The 17902-nt window shown below is 50.3% G+C and overlaps 1 protein-coding gene across 2 annotated transcripts in view; it reads left to right on the forward strand.

Annotated features, from left to right (window-relative positions):
* Positions 1–5705: 5705 nt before the first annotated feature.
* LOC119967581 overlaps positions 5706–17902 on the forward strand; it is a 98965-nt gene continuing 86768 nt past the window's right edge. For both annotated transcript variants that reach the window (XM_038800294.1, XM_038800295.1), the window contains exons 1-3: positions 5706–5845; positions 7186–7253; positions 10911–11021. In XM_038800294.1, the coding sequence (XP_038656222.1) occupies positions 5839–5845; positions 7186–7253; positions 10911–11021 (186 nt within the window). In that variant the 5' untranslated portion in view covers positions 5706–5838. The remainder of the gene's footprint in view (positions 5846–7185; positions 7254–10910; positions 11022–17902) is intronic.

Raw genomic sequence — 17902 nt, forward strand, 5'->3', positions numbered from 1 at the left:
TCTGGTCCTCGTGCACAACCCCTGGCACACAGTCCTCTATCCTGATGGCCAGGATTTTTGCCAGCACCTTAGCATCCACGTTGAGGAGAGATATGGGCCTGTATGAACCACACTGCTGGGGGTCCTTGTCCTTCTTTAAAATTAACGAGATCAGTGCCCGCGACATCGTCGGGGGCAAAGTCCCCCCTTCCCACGCTTCGTTGAGTGTCCGCACCAGCAAGGGGCCCACTAGGTCCATAAACTTTTTATAAAATTCCACCGGGAACCCATCCGGCCCCGGTGCCTTCCCTAACTGCATCTGCCCGATCCCCTTAACTAGCTCCTCCAGCTCAATTGGCGCACCCAGCCCCTCCACCTTCTCCTCTTGCACCTTCGGGAAAGAAAGCCTGTCAAGGAACCTTTCCATTCCCCTCCTCTCCCCTGTTGGCTCTGACCGGTACAGTTCCCCGTAAAAGTCCTTGAAGACCTCATTCACCTCTACCCCCTTCCGCACCACATTCCCACTCTTGTCTCTCACTCCAGCAATCTCCTTAGCCGCATCCCGCTTACGGAGCTGATGAGCCAGAATCCTACTCGCCTTTTCACCATGTTCGTACACTGCCCCTTGTGCCTTCCTCCACTGTGCCTCCGCCTTTCTAGTGGTCAGCAAATCAAATTTAGCCTGCAGGCTGCGCCTCTCCCCCAACAGTCCCTCCTCTGGTGCCTCTGCGTACCTCCTGTCCACCTCCAGCATCTTTCCCACCAGTCTATCCCTCTCATTCCTCTCGCTCCTCTCCCTGTGTGCCCGGATGGATATCAGCTCCCCACAAATCACTGCCTTCAGGGCTTCCCAGACCATCCCCACCTGAACCTCCCCCGTATCATTCACCTTGAGGTACCCCTCAATACTTGCCCGGACCCTCCTACACACCTCCTCCTCCGCCAACAACCCCACATCCAACCGCCACAACGGACGTTGGTCCCGCACCTCCCCCATCTCCAACTCTATCCAATGCGGAGCGTGGTCGGAGATTGCAATGGCCAAATACTCGGCCTCCTCCACTCTCGGAATCAGTCCCCTACTCACCACGAAGAAACCTATCCGAGAGTAGACCCTATGTACGTGGGAGAAGAAAGAGTACTCGCGTGCCCTCGGCCTCACAAACCTCCATGGATCCACCCCACCCATCTGATCCATAAACCCTCTCAGTACCTTGGCCGCCGCCGGCCTCCTACCCGTCCTAGAGCTGGACCGATCCAGTGAAGGATCCAACACCGTATTAAAGTCCCCCCCTATGATCAGACCTCCCGCCTCCAGATCCGGGATCCGTCCCAACATACGCCTCATAAAGCCCGCATCGTCCCAATTTGGGGCATACACACTAGCCAGTACCACCTTCTCTCCTTGTAGCCTGCCCCTAACCATCACATACCTACCCCCCTTAACCGCCACCACCTCCGATGCCTCAAACAACGCATTTTTCCCCACCAGAATCGCCACTCCCCGGTTCTTCACATCCAACTCAGAGTGGAAAACCTGCCCCACCCATCCCTTCCTCAGGCGGACCTGGTCCGCCACCCTCAGGTGGGTCTCCTGAAGCATTGCCACATCCGCCTTTAGCCCCTTCAGGTGAGCCAGTAACCTCGACCGCTTCACCGGCCCATTCAACCCTCTCACATTCCAGGTGACCAACCGGATCAGAGGGCGTCCCGCCCCCCCTCCCCCATCAGCTAGCCATAGCCCATCGACTGCCCGCCCCAGGCCAGCACCCCCTGCCCGACCCAGTCCCCATAGCGACAACCCCTCACCTCTGTCCCCCCAGCCCTCCCAGCTCCTTCTTGACCCTACCAGCAGCAACCCGGTATTCCCCTTTCCCCCCCCCTCCCTTCCCCCCCAGGCTAGGAACCCTCCCAGCCGCGAACCATCCTCCATTGTACTTCCGTGGGTCAGCTAACTTCTGCTGACCCCAGAAACTCCCGCCAATAGCCCGATCCCTCCCGAAGTGGGGTCATCCCCCAATCTATCCCTCCTCCAGGCACCGCTCCAGCGCGGGGAAGAACCAGTTAAGGCCCCGCCTCCCCCGTCACCGTCTCCACCCCCCAGCCCCGCAGCGCGGGAAACCAGAGGAAAGCCCACGCTTTCGCCCTGCCCCACCACACCCTTCTGACGCAGCTCCCAAATATCAGCCCCACTCCATACCCCCACTCCGACATAGAATACAACAGACCCCCCCGACCCTCCCCTCAAGATACACAGCCCAGACAATGCCCCACAGCACAAAAACAAAAACATAGCAGAACAACCCCTCCGTAAATAACCATATCAAAATTGCAAAAGTACTAAAACAAGAAGAGAAAAACAGAAGAAAAAGAGAACACAGCAACAGCAGAATCCAGCACTAATATATTACAGCCGACCCCTACTTCAAGTCCAGTTTCTCCGTCCGCACGAAGGCCCACGCCTCCTCCAGGGAATCGAAATAATGGTACCGGTCCAAATAAGTTACCCACAGGCGCGCGGGCTGCAACATTCCGAACTTTATCTTTTTTCTATAAAGCACCTCTTTCGTCCGATTAAATCCGGACCGCCGCTTAGCCACCTCCGCACTCCAGTCCTGGTAGATCCGTACTACCCCATTCTCCCAGTTGCTGCTCTTCACCTTCTTGGCCCAGCGCAGCACGCACTCCCGATCACTGAACCGGTGGAACCTCACCAGCACCGCACGTGGGGGTTCATCTTCCTTGGGCCTCCTGGCCAGCACCCTGTGCGCTCCCTCCAGCTCAAAGGGCAGATGGAAAGACCCGGCCCCCACTAGCGAGTTCAGCATTACAGCCACGTAGGCTGTCAGGTCCGACCCCTCTAGCCCCTCCGCAAGGCCCAAGATCCGCAGGTTTCTCCGCCTCATGCGGTGATCAAGCTCCTCGAAGCGTTCCTGCCACTTCTTGTGGAGTGCCTCGTGCCCCTCCACCTTACTCACGAGGACCACAGCCTCCTCTCATTCAGTGGCCTGCGTCTGCAACTCCTTGATGGCAGCACCCTGAGTGGACTGAATCTCTGACAGCCTTCTGTTTGTTTCCTGCAGAGAGCTCAGTACCTCATCCTTGAATTCTTTAAAGCAGCGCAGGAGATCAGTTTGTTGCTCCTGGGCCCACAGCCTCCATTCCTCTGGAGCTCTGTCGGTGGCCATCTTGGATCCCTTCCCCTATTTTTTCTGAGGAGCTGCTGCCGTTTTTTTCCCCCTTTCCACTCCGAGTTCGAGGCATTGACTGCGGGGAAAGTTGTTCAGCACACCTTCCCCCACTGGGAGACGTCGAAAAATTTCCGTTTTGAGCTCTCAAAAGAGCTGAAAAGTCTCTTTAAAACGGGAGCTCCCAAATGTGTGGCTTCCTACTCCATCACAGCCACCAGAAGTCACAAGTAGGCTTATATTAACACTGCAGTGAAGTTACTGTGAAAAACCCCTAGTCGCCACATTCTGGCACCTGTTCGGGTACACAGCGAATTCAGAGTGTCCAACAGCACGTCTTTGGGACATGTGAGAGGAAACCAGAGCACCCAGAGGAAACCCACGCAGACACGGGGAGAACATGCAGATTCCATATAGACAGTGACCCAAGCCGGGAATGGAACCTGGAATCCTGGTGCTATGAAGCCACAGTGCTAAGCACTGTGCTACCATGTCCTGCAACAATCACCAGGCAGGAATGTTCCCTTCCAGTCACGGATCACTTCAGCAGTCAAGGCTATTCAGCCTCTGATCTTTGGTTAAGCGTTCCCCAAGGCGGCCTTCAGAATCGCCAAGCAGAAACTGATAGCCAAGTTCCTCATGCGTGAGTATGGCCTCAACTGGGACCTTGGATTCATGTCGCATTACATTAACCCCCCCCCCCACCCCCACCCCCACCATCTGGCCTGGGCTTGAGAAATCCTGCCAACTATCCTGGCTTGAGACAATTCACACTCTTTGACCTGTGATTATACCTCTCTCCAGTCGTGCAGTCTGGATCTGTAAAGACTTAATTACCTGCAAAGACTCACATTCAAAGTATCATCTTGCATCATTGGCTTTGTCTATTGTTATTAACCAGGGTTTAGAAAACTTCAAAGTATATCAACGAGTTCACCTGACCCACAACTATTTATAGATTTTGGTTATGTGGAGCATAAAGGCCTACCTTTCAGGTATTATTCAACAAGAGGCCTTAAGCATTTTTAAACAAAACACAGTTTATTCTACGAATTCAGTTAACATTTTATAAACACACACAGTAAGCATTTTTAATCAACTGCAAACATATATCCCCACACAGCTACAGTTCTCTGTATATATATATACATATAAAACCCTTAAAAACTTCCTTTTCTGCTGTTTCAACTTGATAACAACATCCAATAAAACCAGGAAAACCCTTTTAACAAAACAGTAGGTTTGAATTCTTTACAGAAAACAGTTCTCACTTTTAAATGATCAAGTGATCTTGACACCTTTTAACATACAGAGAGAGAGAGAGAGGAGAAGCCTTCTTTTTCTGAATCCGGCTTCTAAGAGTGTAAACCGAAAGTAAAACCCAGAGCCACAGCCCTGCTCCACCCACACAATGATATCACTGAAGCCATGTGATAATACAAACGTTTCTTAAAGGGACACTCACATGACAGTATATATGCTGTGTTTGTATAACTTATCTTTTCACTCACCTGATGAAGGAGCTACACTCCGAAAGCTCGTGATTCCAAATAAACCTGTTCATCTTTAACCTGGTGTTGTAAGACTTCTGACAAAGCATTTGCTGAAATTATTTTTACTTTGTAAGTCTTTTCTGGAATTACTTTTATTTTGAAGCCATTTTCTTTTACTCTCCCGTATCTCAAGGACTTTTCTCTGTACTTTTTGATTTAATTTTGTGCAAATGTATTAAGTAAATTCTTGAAATATAAAGAGTATTTGTATACATCATCAACCAGACCGAGTACCGTATCCTGAATTGAGATAAGAGGATCTTTCATTGGGAGAGACATTTCCATGGCCATTTAGTCAATTCAACATGCCACCTCTTGACCCACAGGCTTGGTATGGCACCTCAAGTGCATCGCCTCTTTTTTTAGTGCTGAATTTAATTTTCGGTATGGATCACCTTGAAGGGGCTTTGCATGTGAAATGGACCCTCGTCACTATACATGAGAGTCAGTGACAGCATTATCTAATCAGGTTGTATTTGGGGGTCGGTTTGCGCAGTTGGCTGGACAGATGGTCCGTGATGCAGAGTGACGCCAACATCCAATAGGTTCAATTCCCATAGTGGCTGAGGTTATTCATGAATGCCCTGCCTTCTCGACCTTGCCCCTCGCCGGAGGTGCAGTGACCCTCAGGTTAAAACACCACCATTCAGCTTTCAAAGTAGAGAGCAACCTCTGGGACTGTAGTGAAAGATTTGGGGCTATTTGATTTGCTCTACCTTATTGAAAGACACAGGCATCATTCAGCCAGAATGATGGTGAAGGACCACTTAACTCAGGTAATGAGGTAATACAAATTAAAATAATAGGCTGTGCAAATGCTGTTATGCAGCAGCGTACTGAATCCCTAGTTATGCAAGTTTCTTTGAGTTAAAAAAGTCATAAGTGATGTATAATTTATGAGGTACAATCAAGATTATGTCATCCCATTGTCTATTGTGTCATCAAGCTTACCTCTGTTTACTTAACAAATGGATTGTTTTGCAAGGCAATTTATCAAATGAGAAGGCTTATTTTCAATTTACTTATATTTCAGTGAATCTAGTTGAGGTATAAAATGGTATTTCTGGAAAATCGAAAGCTTTCTCATTTCAGTCACAGCGTCTCTATCAAGCAGATCCATGTCAGGTATGACATAACTCTGTTATATTACTGCAGAACAGCACTACTTAAGTGATGTTTCCATTTCAGACATTATGGTTTCACTGTTATAGATAGAAGTTTGTGCTGTACTTAATATCAACTGAAAACTGTGTTAAGATGGTTCAGAATCATATTATAGAAAACTCTTCAAAACAGCAGAACAAGGATCTTTCCTTATTGCCTGAACAAGGTTTAAACCTATGTATCCCAGTGGTGCTCTTACTCATATTATAGCATTCTCAAGAAAGAAAGATTTTCACCTCAGAAAAATTAGAATTTAAATTCAAATGTCTTATTTAACTATATATGCCAAAGTGAGATTATTTTTAGCGAAGCTCACTGTATTCCTTTTGTGAGATCAGTATGATTTGTTTTGGGAGTGGGATATGGCATATCCTGTGTGTTATACATTTATACACATATATTATAATTTTCTTAAATGAAAATCATATAGTGGTAGAAACCAGGAATAGACACGATGGCACAGCGGTTAGCACTGCTGCCTGATGGCGCCAGGGACCTGGGTTCGATTCAGGCCCTGGGTGACTGTCTGTGTGCAGTTTGCACATTCTCACCGTGTCTGTGTGGGTTTCCTTCGGGGGTTCCGGTTTCCTCCCACAATCCAAAGATGTGCAAGCTGTGTGGACTGGCCATGCTCAATCACACCTCAGTGTCCAAAAGGATATGGAGGTTAGATGGGGTTACGGGAATAGGATGGGGGAGTGGGCCTAAGTAGGGTGTTTTTTAGAAGGGTCAGTGCAAACTCGATGGGACAAATGGCTTTATTCTGCACTGTATGGATTCTATGGATTATAAATATGCTAATATCTAGCTACCAGCTACTTAAAACAATCCACCATCCTAATCGGTCCCCATGGTGTTAAAGATACATATTTTTCACAAAACTGTTGAACTTTCATACACAAACTGCTCAATGTGTACAGAATGAAGACATTTATTGGGGCAACACGGTAGCATGGTGGTTAGCATAAATGCTTCACAGCTCCAGGGTCCCAGGTTCGATTCCCGGCTGGGTCACTGTCTGTGCGGAGTCTGCACGTCCTCCCCGTGTGTGCGTGGGTTTCCTCCGGGTGCTCCGGTTTCCTCCCACAGTCCAAAGATGTGCGGGTTAGGTGGATTGGCCATGCTAAATCGCCCGTAGTGTCCTAAAAAGGGGAGGGGGGGATTGTTGGGTTACGGGTATAGGGTGGATACGTGGGTTTGAGTAGGGTGATCATGGCTCGGCACAACATTAAGGGCCTGTACTGTTCTATGTTCTATGTTCTATGTTATTGCATTATATTTCTTTAAAATTTTGATAATAGATCCAGTTCAAATGGCCAGCCAAGGTGTGAGCAAAATGGGATTGCCTGCTTCTCAGACTCATGTCCCTGTAAGTATTGTAGATATATATCTGCTCCTGTTTTTTAAAAGATATTTTTATTGATGCATTTATAATTTTAACAATTTTAACAACAAGATATCAAAAGAACAAAATGTAAAGAATAAACCCAGCCAATATGGCTAACATAAACAACTCCCCAATCCCAATTTCCCACTAACCTTCTCCCACCTGGGCAGCACGGTGGCGCAGTGAGTTAGCCCTGCTGCCTCACGGCACCGAGGTCCCAGGTTTGATCCCGTCTCTGGGTCACTGTCTGTGTGGCGTTTGCACATTCTCCCTGTGCTGGCGTGGGGTTCGCCCCCACAACCCAAAGATGTGCAGGGTAGGTGGATTGGCCTCGCTAAATTGCCCCTTAATTGGAAACAAATAATTGGGTACTCTAAATTTATTTTAAAAAACAAAAAAAACCTTCTCCCACCTTAGCCAACCGCCCCCCCCCCCCACCCCCCCACCCTCCCCATGCCTCCCATTTTTAACACCTCCCACCGCCACCGCCCCACCCACTGCTGACAGCTTAGTTTTTCCAAAACCTTAGCATCGATGCCCTCAGGGCGAACTTAATCTTCTCGAGCCGGAGAAACCCAGCCATGTCACTGACCCATACCCCCGACCTCAGGAGCTTCGAGTCCCTCCATGCCAATAAAATCTGTTTCCGGGCTACCAGGCAGGCAAAGGCCAAGACATCGGCCTCTCTCACCCCCTGGACTCCCGGGTCTTCTGACACACCAAAAATTGCCACCTCTGGACTCGGAATCACCCTTACCCCTTCAGTACCTCCACCATGACGTCAGCAAACCCCTGCCAGAATCCCCTAAGCTTCAGACATGACAAAAATATATGGACATGATTCACAGGCCCACCTGCAGACCGCCCACATCTACCTCCACCCCTTCAAGGAACCTGCTCATCCGGGCCACAGGCATTTTTACTATCGTTAACTGCTGTTCTAAATATAATGTAGCTGGTGTTTTGGAGTTTGGTTGGCGATAGCAGATAATAAGGAAAGCAAATGGAATGTTGGCATTTATAGCAAAAGGAATCGAGTATAAAGGTAAGGAAGTGTTGTTGCCACTATACAAGGCATTGGTGAGACCGCACCTGGAGTATTGTACACAGTTTTGGTCGCCTTATTTGAGAAAAGGTTTAGTGGCATTGGAAGCAGTTCAGAGGAGGTTCAGTAGATTTAGTCCAAAGATGAGGGGCAGGATTCTCCTCCCCGCCACATTCCTGGTTCAGCACGCCGGCGGGATGCTCCGTTACGCCGGTCAGTCAATGGGAGTTCCCATTGTGGGCCGTTGGGAAACCCCTGGGCTGCCGGAAAAATGGAGCATCCGGCAGGCGGAGAATCCAGTCTGAGGGGTTTGTCATATGAGGAGAGATTGAACAGTTTAGGCGTATACTCTCTAGAGTTTAGAAGAATGAAAGGAGATCAGATTGAGGTACACAAGATGCTAAAAGGTATGGATAAAGTAGACGTGGAGTGAATGCTTCCTCTTCTGGGGCTTTCTAGAATGAGACGTCATAGTCTTAGAATAAGAGGTAGCAAATTTAAAACAGATTTGAGGAAAAACTACTTCTCCCAATGGGTTGTGCATCTGTGGAATTCACTACCCCAGAGTGTGGTGGATGCAGGGATAGATTTAAGGAGAAGTCAGACAGATATTTAATTGGTAATGAGTTGAAGGATTATGGAGAATGGGCAGGACGGTGAAGTTGAGGCCAGGATGGGATCAGCCATGATCACATTCAGGGTGTTCGGCTCGGGAGGCTAAATTGCCGACTCCCGCTCCGAGGTCATGTGTTTCAGGGAGGAGTTGCACTGGCTGATTTCGCAATCCAGCTCTTGGCCTGTAACATTGTAGATAGCAGGTGAGGAACAGACTCGATGGGCTGAATGGCCTAATTCTGCTCATATCTTATGAACATATGAACTTATTATTGATAAATGATGAGTGCCCTGTTAGCTGATCCCATTATTTAACCACAGTGGACGAAATTCTCCGTTTGGGGGACTATATTCTCCTGCCGAAGCTGAATTCTACCTGATTTGTTCTCCCTTCATCATGAAAATTTATTTATGACAAGGATTACAAGGGATTCTCTTGGTAATCCTGCTATCGGGCCGCCATTTTGAATGAGACGCCGGTACCAGGGTCCTGCGACTGGCTACCCCCCCCACAATGTAAATCATCCTCCACCCCCACTCACCGCATCACAATTCAGTTCCCCACCCCTGGATTTTGTGGATCCCCCCCTCAACCCCTGAGTACAGGGGGGTGATCAGACCCCCCCCCCCCCCCCCCCCCCTCCCGAGAGTGGATACAAATGGGTCTTAACCTTGGACCTCGATCCCGCCAGCAACAGCGGGTGGGAGTAACTTAAAAGGACGGAGCCCAGCGTCGATTCTGTTTTCTCCCCAGTGCTGGATTCTCCGCCTCACCGGGATTCTCCGCCTCACCGGGAATTCTGCTCCCAGTGGCACGAGGCAGAGAATTCCGCCCAGTGTTTGTACAATGACATTCCTCCCAGAGGAAATCCTTTGTAAGGATGAATAAATCTAACATTACTAGGATGGCAAAACCCTGAAACGCAAACAAAATTAAATCTTTAAAAAAAAATCCCAAATTCACAAGCAACCGGTTGCTGACCATATCCATCTTTGACATGGGATACATTTAGATACAAATTGAACATTTATTCTTCTTGCCCAAGATGTTCAGGAGTTCTGTTTTCTGTTATTTCTTCGATCTCTCGCGTAAAGACTTAATGAAACCTAACAGAGATATGGGGCGGAATTCTCCGCTCCCGGGAAAACTCGGGACGGCCGATGTGAACTTGGCCGAGTTTCACGACGGCCTCTGAGGCCGTTCCTCGCCCCCAGTTCTCCCCTCCCGGCGGGGCTAGGAGCGGCGCTCCGTAAATCTCGGCCACGGGGGCGTCGCACCAAGAATTACCCGGCCGGCGCGCTTAATAACGTCAGCCACGCATGCGCAGGTTGGCCGGCTCCAACCCGCGCATGCGCGCTGTCGACATGACGCTGTTGGCATGAACCCGCGCATGTGTGTTGGCCGTCATTCCCGTCAGCCGCCCCGCAAGACGTGGCGGCTTGATCTTGCGGGGCGGCGGAGGGGAAATAGTGCGTCCGATTTGGACGCCGGCCCGACGATCGGTGGGCACCGATCGTGGGCCTGTCCCCTCCCGAGCACAGTCGTGGTGCTCTTGCCCCAAACGGCCCCCTAGAAGCCCCAAACGGGCATCTGGCGCCTGTTTCACGACGGCAGCGACCAGGTATGTTTGCCGCCGTCGTGAAAACTCTAGTTTGAGTTTCCTGAGCATATCCCAACAAGAATATTTGGAAAAATCTGTGAACATGTTGTCTCCAGAGCAGAATGGTTTCCTTTAATCACCAGTATCATGCTCTATGGTGATGTACCAGTCTTTACCTCCCATGCATAAACCAACTCAGAGTGATTGACTCCATTAAGCCTGAGATGAGCTTTGGCACACAAAATGTTGAAATGAATATTGCTGTGTGTGTGTGTTAATTCTTTGTGGTAATTATAAAAGCCCTGAACAATATTTTAATCCTGCTAATAGTAGTAAAAATGTGCATGATCAAATGTGCTCACTTGCTGCGTTTTGTAGCTCACAGTCAGAAGGGTAAAAGCATCCTTGAAGAGGTCGTCAAAGTTTCGTTTATACAACACTTCAGTTAAACGCATATATGACCTGGTAAAATGCTCAAATCCAGAAATTGTGAGTACTAACAAATAGATTGAGATATATCCTTTAGAGGCCAGTGCTGTGTTTTTAAGTTAATGCTAATCTGAGCATTCACAGATAGCAAGATTAAAGAAAATAACTTGGTGTGCCATGGGTCCCAACATCACATTATGAAAAGTACTTCCTCCTTCTTATGAGTTTGTTATTTTGACAAGTGGTTTCATGCAGTAACATAAACAGTACAGTTTTCAATGGACTTAACTCCTTTGCCCCCTCAGACATTTGTTGTAAATTAAAAACAGAGATCAGTGGGATGGGTCACTGATCTGATTAGCTATTAGTGGGACAGGTGCCGCCCAAGTTGTGTTTCCTTCCTCCAGTTCAAAGTCAGCTGCCCTACTCTAGTAGTCTTCCTGTGCATCAAAGACTCAATAAGAGGAATGATCATTAGTTCATTATGGCTAACAGCTGGAGAAAGTTAAATGGATTGAAAGGGAGACAAAGGGCAGGATTCCCCGTTTCTGAGACTGAGTGTTGACGTCACACCGGACCGATTCCGCTACAATTAAGGGGCTTGGACGGGTGCCGCGTGGAACATAATTGATTGCAATGGAAACCAGTGCAGGGTTCACCAGGTGATCGACACTCGGGAAGCTGACAAACTGCAGCCGCACATACACATTATACTCCCCCCCCGGCCAGTGGCACAACGGTCAACAAACTATGGCAATGATGGACACCTTCCATACCCCCTCTCCCTCCCTCAGCTGCCGTCACGCCGGTTTCACGATTTTTAAAAGCACAAGTGAAGTGAACCGCACCGTCGGGAACTCAGCCCATCGGAGGCGGAGAATTGCGGAGGCCCCAGAGAGTACCGGGTCAGGTCCACTAATGATATGCAAAAGGTGTTTACCGTACATGCGTTCTGAAAGGCATTGATGCCACTGTCTAGGTGCTGGAGCATTGCAATTTGGCATCAAATCGGCACCTGTCGCAATTTTGGCGTTGGAACCGATTCTCCGCCCAAACACCTTTCCTCATTTTTGTGACGGCTAACGGAGAATCCCGCCCCCCAATTTCTGGGGCGAAATTCTCCGACCCCCAGCAGGGTCGGACAATCGCCTGGGGCCGCCGAAAATCTCGCCCCAGCCGTGGCAGAGATTCTCCGCCACCCGGGAAGTGGCGGGGGCGGGAATCTCGCCACTCCGATCGGCGAGGCCCCTGCGGCGATTCTCCGGCCCGCGATGGTCCGAAGTCCCGTCGCTGGGAGGCCTCTCCCGCCGCCGAGGTTTGAACCACCTCTGGTGGCAGCGGGATCGGCGGCGCGAGCGGGCCCCCGGGGTCCTGGGGGGGCGGGGGGCGATCGGACCCCAGGGGGTGCCCCCACGGTGGCCAGGCCCTCGATCGGGGCCCCCCGCTCAGGGGTCGGGCCAGTGCCCTGGGGGCACTCTTTCTCCTCCGCCGCGCCACGGCCTCCGCCATGGCGGAAGCGGAAGAGAAACCCACAGAGCGCATGCGGCGGTGGTGACGTCACCGCCGGCGCATGCGCGAACCGGCGAAAGCCTTTCGACCAGCCCCGCTGCCGGGCGGTGGGCCTGAAAGGCCGCTGGCGTCGGTTTTTGCGCCAGTCGGTGTGGTGCCAACCGCTCCGGCACGGGGCTAGCCCCCAAAGGTGCGGAGAATTCCCCACCTTTGGGGAGGCCCGACCCCGGAGTGGTTGGCGCCACTCCCCTACGCCGGGACCCCCCGTCCCGCCGGGTAGGGGAGAATCCCGCCCCAGATCTTTGAACTTTAGTATTGTTGAATACTCAAGTATAATTTTAAATCAATGGGAGGATTGAACTTCAGCATGTATGTACGGAGAGAATAGCTTGAAGCCAATGTTCAGTTTGGAGAATTGAAGATTAAGAGATCTTGTCGAGGTATTCAAAATCATGAGGTGTCCGGACAGAGAGAAGCTGTTCCCATTGGTGACAGGATCAAGAACTATGGGGGACACACTTCTGCCTCATGGCGTCCAGGACCCAGGTTCGATCCCGGCTCCGGGTCACTGTCCGTGTGGAGTTTACACATTCTTTCCCTGTCTGCATGCGTCTCACCCCCACAACCCAAAGATGGCCGCACCTGGAGTACTGCGTGCAGTTCTGGTCACCACATTACAGGAAGGATGTGGAAGCTTTGGAAAGGGTTCAGAGGAGATTTACTAGGATGTTGCCTGTTATGGAGGGAAGGTCTTACGAGGAAAGGCTCAGGGACTTGAGGTTGTTTTCGTTAGAGAGGAGAAGGCTGAGAGGTGACTTAATAGAGACATATAACATAGTCAGAGGGTTAGATAGGGTGGACAGTGAGAGTCTTTTTCCTCGGATGGTGATGACCAACATGAGGGGACATAGCTTTAAATTGAGGGGTGATAGATATAGGACAGAAGTCAGAGGCAGTTTCTTTACTCAGAGAGTAGTAGGGGTGTGGAACGCCCTGCCTGCAACAGTAGTAGACCCGCCAACTTTAGGGCATTTAAGTGGTCACTGGATAGACATATGGATGAAAATGGAATAGTGTAGGTCAGATAGGCTTCAGATGGTTTCACAGGTCGGCGCAACATCGAGGGCCGAAGGGCCCGTACTGCGCTGTAGTGTTCTATGTTCTATGTTCTATGTGCAGGATAGGTGAATTGGCCACACTAAATTGCCCCTTAATTGCAAATTATTGTTTTAAAAAGAACTATGGGACACTGATTGAAGGGGGATTGTCAAAAGAAGCAAAGGCAACATAGGAAAAAATGTTTTTAACAAGTGATTAGAATCTGGAATGCAGGACCTGAGAACATGGAGGAGATAGATTCAATCAAGGCCTTCAAAAGCAATTCACCTGAGCAAGGAGCAGTGCTCCGAAGGCTAGTGATTTGAAACAAACCTATTGGACTTTAACCTGGTGTTGTAAGACTTCTTACTGTGCTCACCCCAGTCCAACGCCGGCATCTCTACTTCAAAAGCAAATCAGACAATTACCTGACAAGAAAAATTTTTAAGGGCTACAGTGAAAAGGTGGGTGAGTGCATCTAGGATTAAACAGCTAGCTTTGGTACTGCAACCGTTCTAAGATTCTGTGATTTTTATGAATATTATGTTCATGCTATCAATTGCCTTTCAGAAAATCCACACAATATTGAAAATTTACTTTATCTTAAATGAGCTGAAAAAAATGAAAATATGAGCATGGAACTGCTGACAACACAGAGATTATGAACGGACAAGCGTATGAACATATAAACATACAAATTAGGAGTAATCCATTCGGCCCCTCAAGCCTTCTCCACCATTTAGTAAGATCATGGTTGATCCGATTGTGGTGTCAACTCCACCTTCTTTACTACCCCTGTGACTCCCTTATCAATCAAGAATCTATCAACTCAGCCTTAAAACAATTCAATGACCCCGCCTCCACCAGTTCCTTGGGAAGACAGCCCCACAGACTAAAGGCACTCAAAAGGAAAAAAATTCTCCTCATCTCTATCTTATTTTATTTTTATTTTTTTTAAAATAATTTTTATTCAGACTTTCACAAAATATCAATAACAGAAAATTTTAACAAAAAACAAAAATATTAACAATTAAGAAAAACAACAAAGAACAAACCCCCCCCCCCCCCCCCCCCCCGTTAAATAAAAAAAAGAAGAAAGAGATTAACACCCGTCATAACCAAAGAAGATATGTACACGGCCCTTCAACCCAACCCACCGAAACGACCCCCCCCCCCCCCCCCCCCCCCTCCCCCGGGCTGCAGCTGCTGCTGCTGGCCTTTTTTTTCCCCTACCGTTCTGCCAGGAAAGGCTGCCACCGCCTGAAAAACCCCTGTACTGATCCCCTCAGGGCAAATTTTACCCTCTCCAATTTGATGAACCCCACCATATCGTTGATCCAGGCCTCCACGCTTGGGGCCTCGCATCCTTCCACTGAAGAAGAATCCTCCGCCGGGCTACTAGGGGCGCAAAGGCCAGAACACCGGCCTCTTTCGTCTCCTGCACTCCCGACACCACTGTAACCCCAAATATTGCGAGTCCTCAGCCTGGCTTGACCCTGGATCCCACTACCCTCGACACCGTGCTTGCTACCCCCTTCCAAAATTCCCCCAGCGCTGGGCATGCCCAGAACATATGGGCATGGTTCGCTGGGCTCCCTGAGCACCTAGTACACCTATCTTCGCACCCAAAGAACCTGCTCATCCTCGCCCCGGTCATATGAGCCCTATGTAGCACCTTGAACTGTATGAGGCTAAGCCTCGCACAAGAAGAGGAGGAGTTCACTCTTTCCAGAGCCCACGTCCCCTCCTCAATCTCCTCACCCAGCTCCTCCTCCCATTTACCCTTCAGCTCCTCCACCGAGGCCTCGTCTACCTCCTGCATCATGTGGTATATGTCCGAAATCCTCTCCCCTCCAACCCACACCCCCGAAAGCACCCCGTCCTGGACCCCACGCGGCGGCAACAGAGGGAACCCCTCCACCTGCCGCCTGGCAAACGCCCTTACCTGCATATACCTAAAAATGTTCCCCGGGGGGAGCCCAAAATTCTCCTCTAACTCACCTAGGCTCGCAAACTTCGCATCTACAAACAGGTCCCTCAACCTCCTAACTCCTGCCCTGTGCCAACGCAGAAACCCGCCATCGATTCTCCCTGGAACAAACCGGTAGTTCCCCCGTATCGGGGACCCCATCGAGACCCCCATCTCCCCCCGTGCCGTCTCCATTGCCCCCACATTTTGAGGGTAGCCGCCACCACCGGGCTCATGGTATACCTCGTTGGAGGGAGCGGCAACGGCGCTGATACAAGCGCCTCCAAGCTCGTGCCCACAGAGGACGCCATCTCCATCCTCTTCCATGCTGCCCCTTCCCCATCCATTACCCACTTATGCACCATCACTGCGTTGGCAGCCCAACAGTACCCACAGAGGTTGGGCAGCGCCAGCCCCTCCCTATCCGTGCCCCGTTCCAAAAACACCCTTCTCACCCTCGGAGTCCCATGCGCCCACACAAATCCCGTAATACTCCTGTTGACCCTCCTAAAAAATGCCTTCGGGATAAGGATGGGGAGGCACTGGAACAGGAACAAAAACCTCGGGAGCACCGTCACCTTGACTGACTGCACCCTGCCCGTCAGTGACAGCGGCAACGTGTCCCATCTTTTAAACTCCTCCTCTATTTGCTCCACCAACCTTGTAAGGTTAAGTTTGTATAGGGCAGAGCCTGGGTGCCTTGGCAACGGCGCCGTTGCTGCTCTCTCCTAAGAGGTATTCCACGAGCCCGGTGGTGGCGGCGACCCTAAGAATCTGGGGACAGTAGAGACGGCATAGGGGGAAGCAGGGTCTCGATGGAGGCTCCATTGGGTGGAAATCATCGGTTCATCCCGGAGAACAATGATGGGGGATTTAGGGGGTGGCAAAGGGTGGGCATCAGTAAATTGAGGGACCTGTTTATTGGCGGGAGGTTTGCGGGCCTGGGGGAACTGGAAGATAAATTTGGGCTCCCCCCAAGGGAACATGTTCAGATACTTGCAAGTAAAGGCGTTTGCTAGGCGACAGGTAGAGGAGTTCCCTTTGCTGCCCTCGCGGGGGGCGATGGGCAGAGTGCTTTCGGGGGTGTGGGTCGGAGAGGGGAAGGTGTCTGACATCTATAAGGTAATGCAGGAGGTGGAGGAGTCGTCAGTGGAGGAGCTGAAGGCTAAATGGGAGGAGGAACTTGGGGAGCAGATAGAGGACGGGACTTGGGCGGATGCCTTGGAGAGAGTCAATTCTTCCTCTTCATGTGCGAGGCTTAGTCTCATCCAATTTAAAGTGCTGCACCGGGCCCACATGTCCGGGACTAGGATGAGTAGGTCCTTTGGGGGTGAGGACAGGTGCACCAGATGTTCGGGGAGTCCAGCGAACCACGCCCATACGTTCTGGGCATGCCCGGCACTGGAAGAATTCTGGAAGGGGGTGGCGGGGACGGTGTCGAAGGTGGTGGGATCCAGGGTCAAACCAGGGTGGGGACTCGCGATATTTGGAGTTGCGGTGGAGCCGGAAGTGCAGGAAGCGAAAGAGGCCGGTGTCCTGGCCTTTGCGTCCCTAGTAGTCCGGCGGAGGATCTTGCTGCAGTGGAAGGATGCGAGGCCCCCAAGTGTGGAGTCCTGGATCAGTGACATGGCGGGATTTATAAAATTGGAGAGGGTCAAATTTGCCCTGAGAGGATCAATACAAGGGTTCTATAAACGGTGGCAGCCTTTTCTGGACTTCCTGGCTCAAAGATAGGTATCTTGGTCAATAGCAGCAGCAACCGGGGGATGGAAGGGGGGGGGGTGGGAGAGAGGGGGAGGGGGGGGGGGGGGGAGAGAGGGGGGAGAGAGGGGGGGGGGGGGAGAGAGGGGGGGTATTATAGTTTCTATTTTTTTTCTACGGTTATAGAACATAGAACATAGAACATTACAGCGCAGTACGGGCCCTTCGGCCCTCGATGTTGCGCCGACCTGTGAAACCATCTGAAGCCTATCTGACCTACACTATTCCATTTTCATCCATATGTCTATCCAGTGACCACTTAAATGCCCTTAAAGTTGGCGAGTCTACTACTATTGCAGGCAGGGCGTTCCACACCCCTACTACTCTCTGAGTAAAGAAACTGCCTCTAACATCTGTCCTATATCTCTCACCCCTCAATTTAAAGCTATGTCCCCTCGTGTTGGTCATCACCATCCGAGGAAAAAGATTCTCACTGTCCACCCTATCTAACCCTCTGACTATCTTATATGTCTCTATTAAGTCACCTCTCAGCCTTCTCCTCTCTAACGAAAACAACCTCAATTCCCTGAGCCTTTCCTCGTAAGACCTTCCCTCCATACCAGGCAACATCCTAGTAAATCTCCTCTGAACCCTTTCCAAAGCT

Source organism: Scyliorhinus canicula, chromosome 6 (assembly GCF_902713615.1).
Source record: "Scyliorhinus canicula chromosome 6, sScyCan1.1, whole genome shotgun sequence".
Classification (NCBI taxonomy): domain Eukaryota; kingdom Metazoa; phylum Chordata; class Chondrichthyes; order Carcharhiniformes; family Scyliorhinidae; genus Scyliorhinus; species Scyliorhinus canicula.